This window comes from Lathamus discolor, chromosome 10, assembly GCF_037157495.1.
Source record: "Lathamus discolor isolate bLatDis1 chromosome 10, bLatDis1.hap1, whole genome shotgun sequence".
Taxonomy (NCBI): domain Eukaryota; kingdom Metazoa; phylum Chordata; class Aves; order Psittaciformes; family Psittacidae; genus Lathamus; species Lathamus discolor.
In genome coordinates, this window is record NC_088893.1 from 7,295,763 (window position 1) to 7,311,762 (window position 16,000).

Sequence of the window (16,000 nt, forward strand, 5' to 3'; positions counted from 1 at the left end):
GGAATATAGAAGTCACTCATAAGGTATAAGTAGCAGGACACTGGGGCTGAAGCTTAAGGAGGGATGATAAAAGGGACAGCCCTCATGGTTGAGGGTTTAAATGAAGTCTTGAAGCTGAAAGTTAATTGCTAATTTAATTAAACTTAAGCCACCTGGATGCCTTCCTGTGTAACGTGCTCTGTGTGGCCCTGGCTTGGCAGGGAAGTTGGACTAGATGATCTCCAGAGGTCCCTTCCAACCCAAACCATTCTCTTCGATGAGAGTTTAGAAGGAACATGCTTTTATTAACATGCAATCCATACTGCAGTGTTAAAATACAAATAGGAATCCTGGCAATCTTTTCTGCTCAGTGGCCTCTGGGCTTGGTAAAAGGCACTTCACTTTCTGTGAATGCAGGTGAGAGATGCTGTCAGCAATAACAGCAGAAGAATATTAAAGTCTGTTACATTTTTCATAGCTCCTGACATTTGGAATAGAATTCCACTTCCATGCCTCCACCACGCTCCCCATGCCCAACAGATTTAGCGCAGGGGTGAGTTTTCTTCATTTCAGCCTCTGTAAATAAAGTGAGAGAATGATGCAGTTGTAAGAGAAAGAATTCCTTCCTCCTTGCTTTGCAGGAATAGGGAAAACTGCATAAAATGATGCCACAGAAAGGAAAATGAGGATGTAAAAGTGGGGGATGTTGTCTTAAGATGGCTAGTGAGCATGATGTGAAGGGGGATTGTGGGCTGTCAGAGACCAAACTCTTTGCAGTTTCAGGTGGAAACTGTAGAATTGCACCCTGTAGAACCTTGCACCCTGCTTCCATTGAATTTTTCTTTCCTATCAGAAAGTACATAAGTACAACAGATTCACTTAAATGTCCACCAGAAAGAGAATTGAGGGAAATTCCAACAGCGATACAGGATTCCTGCTCTGATAGTGGTTATTTTATCCAGTTTTCAGTGTTCTGCTCAGTTTTCTTCCTTCTTTCTCTAACAACAACTACAAATATTATTCCATGGCAGAAATTCTTATATATAGGCTGTGAAATCGGACAAATTTCCCACCATAGTGCTTTTTCTTTCACTTTCCTTTGCTGCACACCAGCTGTGCAGGTCTGGAATGCCATCTGCTTCTCTCTTTTACAGACCTCCCAAGCACATAACATCCCCAATGAGTTTCCTAGGCCAGGTCACAGAATAAAGCGGAGAATAAGCAAAACCCGCACAGCAACAAAATTGCTTTCTGGGTTGATAAATCTTCTTCAATCACCACTTTGCGCCTCTGACAAATTGTTGCCACAGTGAGTAAATCTTTATAAATAGCACCCACATTTTAAAAGCATGTGCAATGTGTGAGCTGTTGCTATCATTCAGTCCCAACCTCCTCATTAATAAACTTGAAAAAAGGGAAATACAAGGCATATGCGAAAGAACAAAGTTGCAAAGTAAAACCTGGTGATCAACCAACCAACAACCAACTGACCAAAAGTCAGAAGGATTCACTTCCTGCCTTTTCCCCCCTTTTTCCACCCTTGAGAATGAAAGGCTCAGCTGCATTGTACATCATCAGGAGGAGACACGTATATAAAGACAAAGTGGGAACATGCTCTGAAAGATCAGCCAAAGATACATGCAGAACAGAACTCAGCTGGGGATCTCAGCTCTCTGCAGAGCAAGAGCATGTGGGAATGTTTGGGGAAGGCCGAAGGAGGTGAGGACCCAGGGCTCATGGGGCAGCTGTCCAAAGTAGGAAAGAAAGTTCATTACCTGCAGACTCTGCTTCTGCCTGTACAGGTTTTAGAAATGAGGTACCGGTAGTGGCCAGGGTGCAGGGTCAGGCTGTCCTTTCCCCGTCTGACAGGAAGACACAAGTTCTCTCTAAGGTACAAATCCAGTAGAAACCTCTGCTCACATTGCAGGCAGAAGGGGCTGAACCATCATCAATGATTCCAGAGGCTTGGGCAGTTTGGAAAACTGCTGGGACAGCTGGTCCTCTTCCACCTCTCCTAGGTCACACCACAGTTAACTAAAACATCTTCACTTCTCAATGCCTTATATCCGCCTGACTTCCAATGTTTAAGCTTCAGGGAATGATCCTGGGCATTGTCATGGAAAGATGCTTCTGCTCAAGCAGTACCAAGGTTGCCTCATATTTGAGGTAGGAGGCCAAAAAGCCAGAGCAGTCAGCAGAGCCTGGCTGTGTGTGGGGCTAGTGCAAGGTGCATTCAGGCTTTATGAGGCTCCTGGAAATCTTGACTCCAAATGAAACAGAAACTGGTTTGCTTGATAAGTGGTGCAGGATATTGCACTGAGCTGTATGTTGTAAGCAAATGTAATGCAAATACTGAAATGTGCCAGTTGTCTCCTTTCTTGCTGTGGCCACAGCAACAGGTTCTTATTCTGGGGGGTTAAGAAAAGGAAAAAGCTGTGATCACAGAATCATTGTGTTCGGAACGTATCTCTGGACAACATCTGGTCCATTCCCCTCTGCTCAAAGCAGGCTGCTCAGGACTGAGTCCAAACAGTGATTTTACTCCACACTGGTTTCCTAGGGATCAGCTTTCATCATTTGGAAGCTGAAAAAGTGGATTTGTTTGAAGAGTTTTGCTTGGTTTGTTTTGTTAGAGATATGTCTACATCATTCTTGTTTGGGAGGCTTTTCTGTGTACATGAGCTTAAAACTGTTCTGTCTTTGTCAAGCCTGCTGTTCTCTACTCATCTTCAAGGCAGCAACCAGCTGCATGTGTGCCAAAAGATTAACTGGAAAAATCCCTCCCATAAAACAGCAAGCAATCCAGTTAAGCCAATGAATGGCAGACCCATAGCCCCAGCCTAGAAAACACTGAGAGCTGCATCTACATTGATACTTAATTTGCCTCAAAAATAAATAAATAAATAAATCAAGCCTTAAGCACTGTGACGTTCATCAGGGAAACGAAAGCTGGTGCAGAGCAGCCTCCTCGCTTGGAACCAGGGAAATACAAAGAGAACTGGAGCCTGACTCACAGTCTCAGCCCTTGTACAAATCCAGATAACATGGTCCACTACAGTTTGCAAGCTGCAGGATACAAGGGATTGCAGGTTTCCAGCAGTTAGACTTGCAGCATAGACAACTGCCCCTAGGCTCTTAGTTTTCTGTTTCTTTCCTCAACATGTTGGTTTCTGCTAGACAGAGGCACACTCAGGCTGCCCCACATGAAAACACATGCTTGTGAGAAGATTTGCTGCTTCTGGTTCCTGCTCAAGGCCTTAGTTTGGCCAAATGGCTCCCTAGAAAGCTGTAGCTTGAGGAAATCTGGAGCTGCTTTATTTCTTCCCAAGGGCATTGGCAATGCTCTTCTCCCAGTTTCATGCTAATACAAACTCCTTGTCAGGCTTAGCCCACTGCCTTGTTTACCACTTCTTGGCTTTTCTACTAAATCCCAGAAAGAAACCAGACACACAATCCTAATGAAAAGCTCAGCATGTAAAGGGAGAATTTATATTTCACTTCTTGCCTTTGCTATTGGTTTTACAAGTGATTGCTCATCAGAAACCAATTACCCCAGAAAGGCTTGGGTTTGGGTCCCTACTGATGTTAGCAGGATGAATGGCTTCATTTACAATCTCTCAACTGGAAAACAGAAAGGACTGATAATAATAATAATAAAAAAAGTCTTTTCTAATTCTCTTTGCCTCTGTTGTAATTCACAAGAAAATTAAACTAATAACTCTCTCTGTGAGCGTGTTATGCAGATGTCAGGAGTCAGGGATAAATGAATGAAACTATCCCAGGCAAAGTCCCTGGGGAAGGAACCTCTGAACAGACAATTGTTCTGCCTTGCAAGATGCAGAGCTTCTTCAGCAATGCAATCTATGCAGAGAGGAGACTGCTTCATTTTTCTCTTCCTGCCCCCCCCCCCCCCCCCATGCTTTTTTCACTTGAATTTCACCTGCAGGCAGCAAAAAACATCCATGATTTTTTTGCTTGGCTCGTTTCCCATTCCTCCATCTTCATTTCCCATTTGCATATAGAGGTCCTTTGTGAAGAAAATTCTCCATGCCAACAGCATCAACCTTTTCACAAGTGGCTCCCTGAGTGGTCTTCCTTCCTCATTCCTTCAGCAGTGTTTTACTAGACAGAAAGGCTTGGGGGGAGACATGAACGTCCCCATTGCATTCCCAAGCTCTGTGCTGCGGTTTGTCCCTGCAGCTCAGACCCAAGCTTCTAGTTTATTTTGTTATCTTTTTAAAAAAGGTATAACATTAAAGCAGCCTGTAACTTGCCCCTGCTGGTCTCCATGACAGGAGGACCAGAAATGATCTTCTAACCTCTCTCTTGTAAGATTGGAAGTGTCTTGCTGGTCAGTTGTAGTACCCTGCATAAATCTACCCTGGTTATCAGACACCGCAAGGCTGCACACAAGGTGGCTCAGTAGGCACAAGCATAGCAGATAGGGTGGTTTCGTCCTGCTGGTGTGCATCATGTGGGTAACATGGAGGAGGCACAACTGCACCAGTATTTGAAGGTTGCAGTATGGGATCTTCATGGGTTCACACAATGACTAAGGCTGAAAGAGACACCTCGAAGTGATTGGGTCAATCTTGTGCTCCGAGCACGGTCAGTTTTAATTCAACCTCACTAGGAAACCACAGCAGATATAAAACTTGAGCTAAAAGAGAGGCAGAAAAGAGGGCATGAGGGTGGACCCCACAGCAGCAGGAGTGGCATGTTGAAAACTGGTCAAATATGAGAGGAATGTGACCATCATGCTAAACACCATCAGATAGGCATTGAGGGAATCAAATGGCTCATGTCATGTGGCACAGCCATCCAGGAGGGCTCTTGGCTGACATAGGAAAGGGTTCTACCCCAGCTGTAGATCTCCTTTTATTACCAGACTATTTTCTGGAGGGGGAAAAAGAGTAAGAAAAGATGGTTTAGGTAAGCAAACGGAATATAACATCGCATTTCCTGGCAACAGAAAAAAACACACTTTAGCTTTAGGAATGGATCTCACAACTTTCAGGATTACATGCCTGAAGTTTGATCTTCTAGGGGAGACTCAAAACAAATAGCAAATCTGTTCCTCTGGTCTCTGATAAGAAGCCACTGACAGACACGTGCGGGGCACACAGGGCTTTATCTGCACATCTGGTAAATGGTATTGAAGGAAAATCAAGGAGGAAACTGGGGACAAGAGGGATCCTACAGGTGGGATTCAGCCCTTGGTCGAAGCCCTTACATTTAGATACCTGTGTGAATATGCTCCATCTGTAGTGGGGGAGGGGATTTGGAGATTGAGTCAATACAGACTGAACAGCTGCAGAGCAGGAGCAGTGATAAACCGGGTGTAAAAGAGCAGCAGCTCTTTGACATTAAAAATAAGCCTTCAGCCCTCACTACTGGCAGTTTGAACACACACACACCCCACACACATTCTATTAGTTAAAATACCAAGGAATATGGACATGGACTTCAGAGGAGACTCATCAAACCAGCCAGGCTTCTGTGTGATGCTGGAGTCTAAACTCACCTCTGCATTTCAGATAGACTTGGGCTGCAAAAAAATCCCTGTGTAGAGCTCTGCTTTATTGTTTGCACCACAATGAACTCCAGTGCTTTTTAGGGGAAGATTTGGACACAGAAATTCAGTGACTCATTGCAATAGAACAGAACGAATTCAGACAGCTCATCCTTTCTCTGGGTTCACATAGCAATTTAACCCCAATTTTTGTATTTCATGCAGCCTGCTATCACAGAGTCTCTGCATCCTGGCCTATCAGAAACCCTGCTAATGCTCATAATAATTTTCTTGCTTCTCCTGCTTTTCTTTCCTTTGTAAGATTTTTTTTCTGTGCAGGCAAAATGTATGATAAGACATTTCTGGAGCTATTTAATGTGATTTTCTGTTGTAGACATTACTGAAATGAGCAGATTTGATGCGACGACATTAGTGACCCTTCTGGAAATCTTTGTTCTCTCTTCATTTCTTCCAGTGCATTTTTTCACCTGTTGTTGTAGATACTCCTAGAAATGAAATAAAATCACCAATGCCTGCAGATCCTCTGGATGTCTTTCCGATAGCTGACTGCACAAATGCTTTATTTTTCAATCCGTTTACCATGAACTTGTTTTCCCTGCTTGCCGGCATCAGAGAAACACTTGGAATTCCAAATGCTGAAATCAAAGTCGCTGCTATTGTTTAAAGCATGCAAGAAATGTATCACTTATTCAAATGTAAGGTTTGCAAATCATTGAATTTCATGGGAGATGAATCGTTAGTCAAAGTGCAGGCTGCACTAAGGGTCATATTTAATTTATTTTTTAAGCTTTCATTCGTGCTTTTTGGTCCAGTAGGTTATAAGTTATTCAATACACAAAGGTGTCTACTTATGTCTCACCATAATTAAGCTGATTAAGTCATATTATCACTAACAAGAAGCATTAATTCCACTCAAGAGAGCACTGCAAACAGAGTCAGTGACATTTCCACCACTTAGATTAAAAACACATCACAGGCAAAGTGGGGAGGCAAAAGCTTCACTTAGCCCAGGCCTCTTTTCATCTGATCTCTGTGGAGGAGCTGGCAACTGAGGTTTTCAGAGCAGTAAAAAGGAGAAAAGGTGCAAAGGAGCAGAGAAAATCAACACGTGACAATGATGCAGAGCAGCTGGCAGTGTGGCAGAGGCTAAATCAGTATGAGAAAACCTAATGGATATTTATTTGTACAAAACATCTACTGAGATCAAAAAGAAAGCAGGAGGAGGGGGTCCAGCCAAGAACAGGAGGCTGCTCTGCAGGGTCAGGCCAGGGAGATATTTAAGATGCTGAGGCAATTGGAAAAGAAACCAGGATGGATCTTGGCCCAGCCTTGGCTAAATCAAGGTGTGTTCATTCCAGCATCAGCTTCAAGTGAGAAGAGAAGAAAAGAAAACAAAGTCCTGGCACCTTTGGAGACAGTGATTAGCCACTGAGTGCCACAGACTTTGGGCTGGATACAGAACCCTCCAAGGGTGCAGGCTCACACTGGTCCCCATGGTTTGTATCTCTGCCCTGCTGATACTGACCCCCTCTATCCACGGCTCTACCCAGCCTAACCTGACCATATGCAGAGTGCTTTGTCCCCCCTAAGGTTTCCTGGGGGCTTCACTGACTTCACTTGACTCCATGGCAGACCAGAATAGAGCTGAACACCAGCCCCTCCTCTCTGGCCTCTTTCCTCTCTACCTCTGCATTCATTCTGTCTCTCTGGTGTACACTTTCAAGTCATTACAGAGCTCCAAGTAATGTTTCCATCTGAAGAGTCTATTCAGCAATAGGAAGAGCACAAAAAAAGCCCTCTTTGTGCTGGTGCCCAGAAGCACTATGTGCTTGCCTAGCATGGCCTGCAGCGTTTTGCAGCCAACTGCACCACATGGCAGCTTTCCCACTGTTGCAGGAGCAAATCTCAAGCTGGCTGGCAGGTCCCTGAAAGCCAGATTTGCCTCTGGATCTCTGAGAGAGCTGGACTGTATAAGAGGAGTATATAGAGAGCATTCTGTTGAAGTACATCTCCAAAGCAGCCCTCACGCCCAGTGCATTACCAGACTACAGAAACCAGGAGCTAATGCTCATGAACTGTGTAGGAGTGTAAGCAGAGGAAGAGTTGTAAAAATAAGCGGTTGTAGGGCAAAGACCTTGCATTTTTAATGACACCCTGTCCCTGTGGGAAATCTTCAAAGGAGATCTCATCTATTAGATGGACGATTCTGACCAAGCGTGCCCTTTGAAGAAGGGATAGTAGTGTGGTTGAATTAGGTTTAAGCAAGTGCCCTCTCCCTGGAGGTAAGTCCCTTCTTATTGTCTTTTTTATCAGTATGTTGATAAAGAAGACAGATCGAAACTGAGCTCTTGTCAGTGCAGGATTTCCTTCCGCTAAGCAAAAGGATATGCTTGGGGAATGTCAGGTGCTGGGGCATGGGCTGGGTGCTGTGTTGAGCCTGAAATCCCTTTTGGAAGAGGTCTGTCCTGAACATGCAAACCTGGGGATTAGCAAAAGGTGCAGATGTGTGTGTGCATTTATCTCATCTCCTGGGCTGAGGATGGGCAGGAGTAATAGAGAGGAGAGGGAGCAATTTACTGGGTATCAGTTGAACCATAGTAGTAGGGGTTAAAAAATGCCAACAAAATACACTGGAGAGTGACACACTCACAAGGAGGTGGCAAAAGCTGGGCATTTGGTTGCTCAACCCTATGAATTTCCAAAGACAGGGATGGAAAAAAACACTTTCAAATGCCTGTGGCTTGTGGGATCAATTTTGGGATCAATGTCCCTTTGGGAAGCCACAGCTGGGGATCGGATACAAAACGCCAGCTCCGTGAGATCATTTAGGTCCTGGACGCCACAAATACATGTTCTGGATGTATTTGCTGCATGATCTAAACCACAGGGGCTGTGGTGTAGCTGTGTTTTAGCCCCTGGCTGTGCAGATGCTGCAGAGGGGCTGTGGCTAAGCCCCTGTGGCTTTGCTGGAAGGGCTGCAGTCCCCTCCTAATGCCTGACCGGCACCATCTGAAAATGGCAGGGAAGACACTGCTGGAGCTAAGCCAGGAGGGGGAGATGCTTGCTGCCCCACAGGGAGTCAGGTCCATTTGATGCCTTTATTACTTCTTGAAGCTGTTATTAATTTTATTGTATCACTTTACATAATTCTCTTGTTCTTTTGAAGCAGTGAAACAGGCTAATGCAATACAAAGGTCTGCTCGGGGTTCTTTTCTTACCCTTAACACTCTGTAAAGACCATTGAAAAATGAACTCAGCAGCATAAAATCCTTCATCCTATTGTCTAATTGGAACAGGGAATATTTCATCTACTCACAGTCAAGCAGACATGAGTTTGGACTGAAGTCACCAAAAGCAGCCAGGTCCCTTTCATGTCCAAAGCACTGTCCTCCAGGGTCCCTGACTCTCATGGGGCCCCTTTGAGCATTCCTTGCCCCCTGTTTCCAGTAAAGAGCATCTTACTCACTTGAGGACAAGGACTTTTCTGGGTTAATCCCAAAAGCTGCATTGCAGCTTCGCCAAGCCAGCCACTGAGCAAGCAGGGGAGACAAGAAGGACAGCCATGGCTTGGATGTCTCGGGACTTCATCCAAAGGTGAACTGCTTCCCACAGCAAGAGTCTTCCCACCAGCAGATCCAGGCTTACCTATTCTCTGGCAGTTGGTCCATAAACCTGGCACACATTCAGGTTTTCTTTGTGACTCCTGAGGCGAGCTGGTGGATGGTAACCACCCATGGAAAAGCATAAATGAACCATGGAAAGCAATGCACAATAACAACACAAGCCATTACTGCCAGATCCAGCCCCTCTCCCCAGCAGCTCGGGGCCCTCTATGCCCACTCCTTGGTGCAGACCCCTGCAGTGTCTCTGCCCAAGCTAGAGCATACAGCAAGATGTGTGACCTCTCCAGCACATGGCTCCTCCTGGCTACAACCCCAAAGTGCTTCTGAGTCCAGGGAAAGGTGACCTTGAGCTCCCAAGATTCAGGTAAAATGAATAAAATGAGCTCTCCTGAGCTGCTCCAGCAGCTAAGGAGGCCAGAAGGACACACATGTCTCCTGGAGCCAAGAGCTGTGCTCCACGAGCTGAGCAGCAATTCCTGCTGTCATGTGCAGCTCAGGGACAGCCAGGAGCCAGGGTGAGCTATTAAAATACAATTTATTGGTACAAATCAGACATCGTGAAGCAAACTTGGTTGAGAAAGAGCTGTTGTGTTCTGCACAGATTGGAACTGAACTGTCCCGTGACAGCAGTGATTGGCAATGGTGTCAGACAGACTGGGTGGACAGGTGTAGGGTGGTCAGGGCAGGGGAGAGGCTGTTCTGAGGCTGGATTCCTGCCCTGGAGGGGTTCTGAGAGCCAGATAAGAGTCCTTAAAGAGAAGCAGGGCACAGTAGGAGATGTCTGCCCTATGCAGGTGGGGCCCCCAGTGAAGGGGGTCCCCCAGGCATTCAGGACTTGGGGAGAACAGACATCCCAGGGAGGGTGAGGGCAAGGGGAGGAGGGAAGAGGATGTCACCTCTTCTGGGCACCTCTGACGGCTGGAAACTGTCTTTTGTTCAGATGATGTTGCCTTGGGGTAGAGAGTTAACCAGCAGGGTCTCACCTGGTGCATCTCTCAGCTGCTTAAGCTGACAGTTCTGGCCATCCACTCTGTGTGTGCTCAGCCCCTGCTGTTCCCGGAGCTGACTGGCTGTGTCCTGGACCCTGGCTGTGTCCTGGACTTGGATCTCCAACCCAGAAAGGGTTGGGTCAGGGTTTGAAGAGAGGCACCCATACTTGCTGGGGTTTGCATTCACTTCCCACAGAAGACAGACACCAAAAGCTGCTCTGGACATGCAACACATCCCACTGGATCTCAGGGATAAAGCAATGGTTGCTGTCCTAGTATTTATGGTCAGGCTTGACTGAACCAGGCTTGGTCTGCATACATTTTCCATGCCTACTGGGACAGAAATACAGGCATGCAGCTCAGTACATTCACACAGCCAGACAAGACAAAGAAGTGACAATGTTTACAGAGATGGACAGTCCCTAAGGGGATGTGGTAATGGGTAAACTCAAGGCAGATTTGCTTTGATCTGGTCATATGGACCCCCAATAGCACCTGCTGCCAACACAGCTCTGCAGGATGAGATGGGAGAAATGCTGTTCCCCATCACTTTTTAGTCTCTTGCTCCTTAAATCCTTTCCCCACACTCTGGTGAGCTCTATTCCAGCAGCCCCACAAAGTCCTGAGTGGTCCATACATGAGTTGTGCTATGGGTAGACCTGGCAGCTGAAATAATGTCAACGATGCCCAGAGTGTGGGGCAGTGTCATCCAGGCCCAGCTCTGGTCCCTATTTCAGGTCATTGTTGATAACCACGTTGTCATGCATGTCACAGTAAGTTGTCATCTTCTTCCTCTTGCCAAAGGTGGAGAAGCTGTTCTTGTTCTCCCGGCCCAGGAAGAGAGGCCCGTCCTTGCTGGAAAGCAGGGTGGGGGTGCCAGGGATGTAGACATTGTGCTGGTAATCCAGGGGTGGGATGTGCCCTGGGTACAAGGGGCTGTACTGTGGTGTCCAAATGCTGTTGGTGCCTGATGAAGCCTTCTGAAACTCTGGAGGAGAGATAAGTGCAAGACTAGTTCAGGGGAGGTCCCATCCACAGCTCAGTGTGACAGTCACATCCATGTCCCAGGGTGCAAGCCCATGGCCATGTGTCACCAACCTCCCTTCTAGAGCCTGGCCACCCCTCCCACCCCACAAAACTCTGTCACTGCTAGAACAGGGATGTCCCCCTCTTCTCTGCACCTCCACCAAGCGACAAGACAGTCTGGTCTTCCCAGCCCCAGTGCCCCAGTACTAACCAGAGACAGGAGTCACCAGTGTGCACAGCCTCTCGTGCTCCTTCTGGAGGGCTTTACGGATTTCCCCCATGTCCTCCAGGCTCTGGGAGCTAAAGAGAAGAGACTGATTCAAAGCTGTGCTGAAGACAATCTCCCCATCCCCACATCCCCCTTCCACCCACTCCCTGTGTACCCACAGTGTTGGATTTGGTACCTTTTCAGGGCAGGTCGCTGCGTGCTTGGGGTCAGCCAGTCTGTGTTGGGCTGCTTGATCTGGAAAACAAAGGGAAGATCAAGGCTGGTTACTGGGACCCTCTTAATTAACCCAGCCTGCCAAACACAAGGCTGCAGATGGCAGGGATGCAGGACCCTGCCTCCTCTTTCCCTATGCCCTTTGTGGAGAAGTAAGCAGCACATTCCCATTTTAGGGAAACTGAGGCAGTGTTGTTCCCTTCTGGACCTTCCTGAGGCCCTGGGGTTGTCTGGGGCTTGCTCTCTGTTTAATTGCCAAAGTCTGTCCTTCTGGGAGAGAAAGGGGCTTTTGCTATTCCTGTTGATATTAAAAAGCCTTTTTTGCAGGTGCAATGGAAACTTAGCCCAAGACTCAGTCACCAAAGAGTGAGAGGTGCAGAAACTGGCTGTATACACAATATCCCAGGAGGGGGTTGCAAGGAACAACAGGAAAATCCCATTAATGTATTAGAGAAGGGAGTCCAGCGGTGCAGGGAGACGTGTGGGGAGAGCCTCTTGGCAGCCAGTCTTGGGCTCTCCTTGGAAGGGCTGTTTCATTAAAAGTCAAATGTAAGTGGATTAGACGCCTCATCACTCTCCAGCCTTGTAATCGTGTTTCAGAATGAGTCTTTCATCAGGAAAATGAGACGTTCCTCATTTCACTACCTAACAAATGTTGACATCAAAATCCTGCCCTTAAGTGCCCATTCCCTCCCCGCCGGCACAGCCCAGTGCAGCACAGCTGCCTCGGTGTCAGAACTGGGGACATGAGTGGTGATGTTGGGGCCAGGACCAGCCCTGGATGCGGCAGTGGGACCCTGCATATTCCCACTGGCTAGGAGGCAGCAGTAATGCTCAGGCTGTCCCACTGCAAATTGCTCACCCACATGATGCCACCCCCACCATCCTACATCCCCCAGGCACTGGAGCATCTCCGTTGCCTCTAATGGGTGCAAAAGGTGGTGGGAAGGGATTTTCCTCCAGTAATTAGACCCATCAGAAAGCTCAGTGGAGAGTTTCCCACTGCCTGACGGCTCGTAATTCCTGCGCTGATCAAAAGCATTTGTTATTCTCTGGGAAAAGCATGGCAGAGGCTGAAGGAGGGGGCTGGGGGAACCTGTCGAGGGCCAGTAAGCACCGACGGGCAATGTTACCTGCTTTGAGACCTGGAGATGCTGGCCTGGCTGGGACCGCTTCCCAGAGTCCTTCTCATTGTTCCGGGGGGGAGTGCAGGGCTTGAGGAACATGAAGTCACTCTGTGCAGATTCAGGACCAAGGCAGACCTTGTAGCAGTAGCCCGGTGGGCCACCTCCGGGCCCGTCGAGGCAGGTGGCAGCCGTGGTCCCTGCAGGGGGCTGTGCTGTCAGGTTGGATGTCTTCAGGCCATCAGAGGAGGGTCTGGAGCCGGGGCAGCAGCGGCAGCAGGGTGGTAAGCAACCATCCCCTCCATGGGGGCACCGCTCTCCACGGCACCGAATGGCTGTGAGGATGAGGATGGCAAGGAGGAAGGTGAAGGAGATAGAGCCCAGGGAGACGAGAAGGTAGAGGGTGAGTGGGGAGGATGAGGAAGGCTCTGCGGGGAGGCTGAACTCACTGAAGTCAGAGAAAGTCTGAGGCATGGTCTCTACCACAGAAAGCAGGAGGGACATGGTGGCAGAGAGGGCTGGCTGTCCCCCGTCCCTCACCTGCACCACCAGCCGCTGCCGGGTTGCATCCTGCTCCAGAAAGGAGCGGAGGGTGCGCAGCTCGCCCGTGTCTGGTGCCATGCTGAAGAGAGTGAAGTCAGTGGCCTGGAGGAGTTGGTAGGAGAGGCGGGAGTTCAGCCCTGCATCTGCATCCACTGCCGACACCGTGCCCACGAGGTAGCCAGGCCTGGCTGAGCGTGGCACCAGCTCCGTGGCCACAGAGCCATTGCGTGGCATGGGGGAAACAATTACTGGAGCGTTGTCATTCTGGTCCAGCACGAAGATGTGGACGGTGACGTTGGCACTCAGTGGAGGGAAACCTGCATCCTGTGCTTGCACCTGGATCTGGAAGCTGCGGATCTGCTCATAATCGAGGGAGCGCAGGGCGTACATGTGCCCACTGTCTGAGTTGATAGACACATAGGTGCCAACCGGCATGCCGCGGATTTGCCCATCAGCAATGGAGTAGGACAGGTAGGCATTTTGTTGGCAGTCAGGGTCCAATGCGCTGACAGAGCAGATGGAGGCACCTGGTGCGTTGTTCTCCATCACATAGACACTGTAGGATGGCTGGAGGAAGCGTGGAGCGTTGTCGTTCACATCAGACACCGGAACAGTGAGGGTGCTGCGGGTCAGCAGGGCAGGGGAGCCCATATCCCGGGCGGTGATGCTTATGTTGTACTCGGGCACAACCTCCCGGTCCAGTGCCTGTGTGGTCACCAGTGTGTAGTAGTTGCGGAAGGAGGAGCGGAGCTCGAAGGGTACATCAGGGCTGACCTCACAGCTCACACGCCCATTGTCCCCAGAGTCCCGGTCCATAACGCTGATGACAGCAATAACAGTGCCTGGTGGGGCATCCTCTAGCACTGGTGTGGACACGGAGGTGAGGGTCACCTCTGGTGCATTGTCATTCACATCAAGGAGGTGCACAAGCACCCTGCAGTGCACAGCCACAGCCGAGGGTCCACGGTCCTTAGCTTGCACATAGAGCTCATGGAGGCTTGTACGTTCATAGTCCAGAGGGCCTTTCAGCAGCACCTGCCCACTCTGGGGCTCTATGTGGAAGAGCTCCCGGACACGCAGTGGTGCGTGCCCACTGAAGGAGTACTCGATCTCCCCATTAGGGCCTTCATCCAGGTCAGTGGCATTGAGCTGGATGACCAGTGTGCCAGCAGGGGCATCCTCAGGAAGGCTGACACCGTATGAGGGCTGGTCAAAGACAGGCACGTTGTCATTGGCATCCAGCACCGTGATGAGGATGTGAGCTGTGCCCGAGCGCTCGGGGACACCTCCATCAAGAGCAGTGAGGAGCAGCCGGTGCGTGCGTTGCTGCTCTCGGTCGAGGGCGCGCTCCAGCACCAGCTCTGCAAACTTGCTGCTGTCGCTGCGTGTCTGCACCTCGAGTGAGAAGAAGCCGTTGGGGCTAAGGCGGTAGGTGCGCACAGAGTTGGTGCCCACGTCAGGATCCTGGGCGCTCTCCAGTGGGAAGCGGGCACCAAGCACAGCGGACTCAGCCACCTCCAGCACATACTCTTGCCAGGGGAAGGTGGGTGCATGGTCGTTGATGTCCAGCACCTCCACCTCGACGCGGTAGAGCTCCAGCGGGCTCTCGACGAGGAGCTGCAGGTGGAGCAGGCAGGTCCCCCCTGCCTCGCACACCTCCTCCCGGTCAATCCGCTCGTTCACGAAGAGGATCCCGTTCTCCAGGTTCACCTCCAGGTGCTGCCTGGCCCCGGCCCGTGACACTATGCGGAACCGCCGCGCTGACAGAGTGGACAGGTCCAGCCCCAGGTCCTCACCCAGGTTGGCCACGAAGGCTCCGTGCTCCAGCTCCTCCGGCACAGCGTAGCGCAGCTGCCCGCCCGCCGGGCGCGGTGCCGGGGGCCCGGCCAGCAGCAGGAAGAGGAGGGAGCGGAGGAAGAGCTGCCCCAGCCCGGAGCCGCCCCCGGTCCCCATGGCGCCGCCGCCCTCCCCGGGACGCGGGGTCCCTCCTCGCCTTTGCTCCCTCCTGCACTTCCAGCGAGTTCGGGCTCCCGAGGCAGGCGCGGGGAGGGCCCTGCCCGGAGCTGGGGGGAGCCGAGCCGCGACCACCGGCTCCCACTTAACACCTTCCCTGCCGGCCCCGGGGAGGGGATGCAATTCGCGCCCCGGAGCCACAGCAGAACCGGTTCACCGGAGCTGCACGCACCTGAAGAGGCGGCTAGCCCCGGGGAGGTCCCGTTAACGGTGGTGGGAGCTCCAGCGGGATCGATCGCTTCTCGGGGCACCGGTATTACCCCGCAGATGCTGCGCTTGGCCCCGCGGTAGATTAAGAGGAGCCCGGATCTCAGCGGCTGCCAAATCCCCCGGCCGCGTCCCCCGCCGTGCGGTCCTAACCTTTACCAGATGGTTAAGCCCCTCCAGACTTGATTACATTTCCCTGCACACCGTTTTCCTTGTAATGCGGAGTTTTTAATTACCGGAGCAGGGGGGATTACAGCCCTGGATAAAGCTGAGCCCATCAGCGCGGAGGCACAGAGATACCCCCCCGACACCCCGCCTGCCACAGCCCCGCGCCCCTAATCCCGGGCACCCCCGGGCACCCCAGTGTCAACCCCTCAGGCGCCCGGGGCACGATCCAGCCTCTGACACGAAGTCTTCCCCCCCCCCCCCGCCCCGTGGGCACAAACTTTCAGGCGAGCCTCGGTCCCCACCGGTCCCCGGAGGGCGACAGGCGGACCCTTGCGATCCCCCCGTCCACTCCC

The 16,000-nt window shown here is 50.4% G+C and overlaps 1 protein-coding gene across 1 annotated transcript; it reads right to left on the reverse strand.

Moving 5' to 3' along the window:
• Positions 1-9,679: 9,679 nt before the first annotated feature.
• On the reverse strand, positions 9,680-15,212 carry LOC136020149 (protocadherin-10-like). The gene is made up of 4 exons (XM_065690902.1): positions 12,726-15,212; positions 11,555-11,613; positions 11,362-11,450; positions 9,680-11,112 (listed from the first exon to the last, which is right to left on the reverse strand). The coding sequence occupies exons 1-4, from the start codon at positions 15,210-15,212 to the stop codon at positions 10,853-10,855; spliced, it is 2,895 nt and encodes a 964-aa protein (XP_065546974.1). The 3' UTR covers positions 9,680-10,852.
• Between the last annotated feature and the right edge of the window lie 788 nt (positions 15,213-16,000).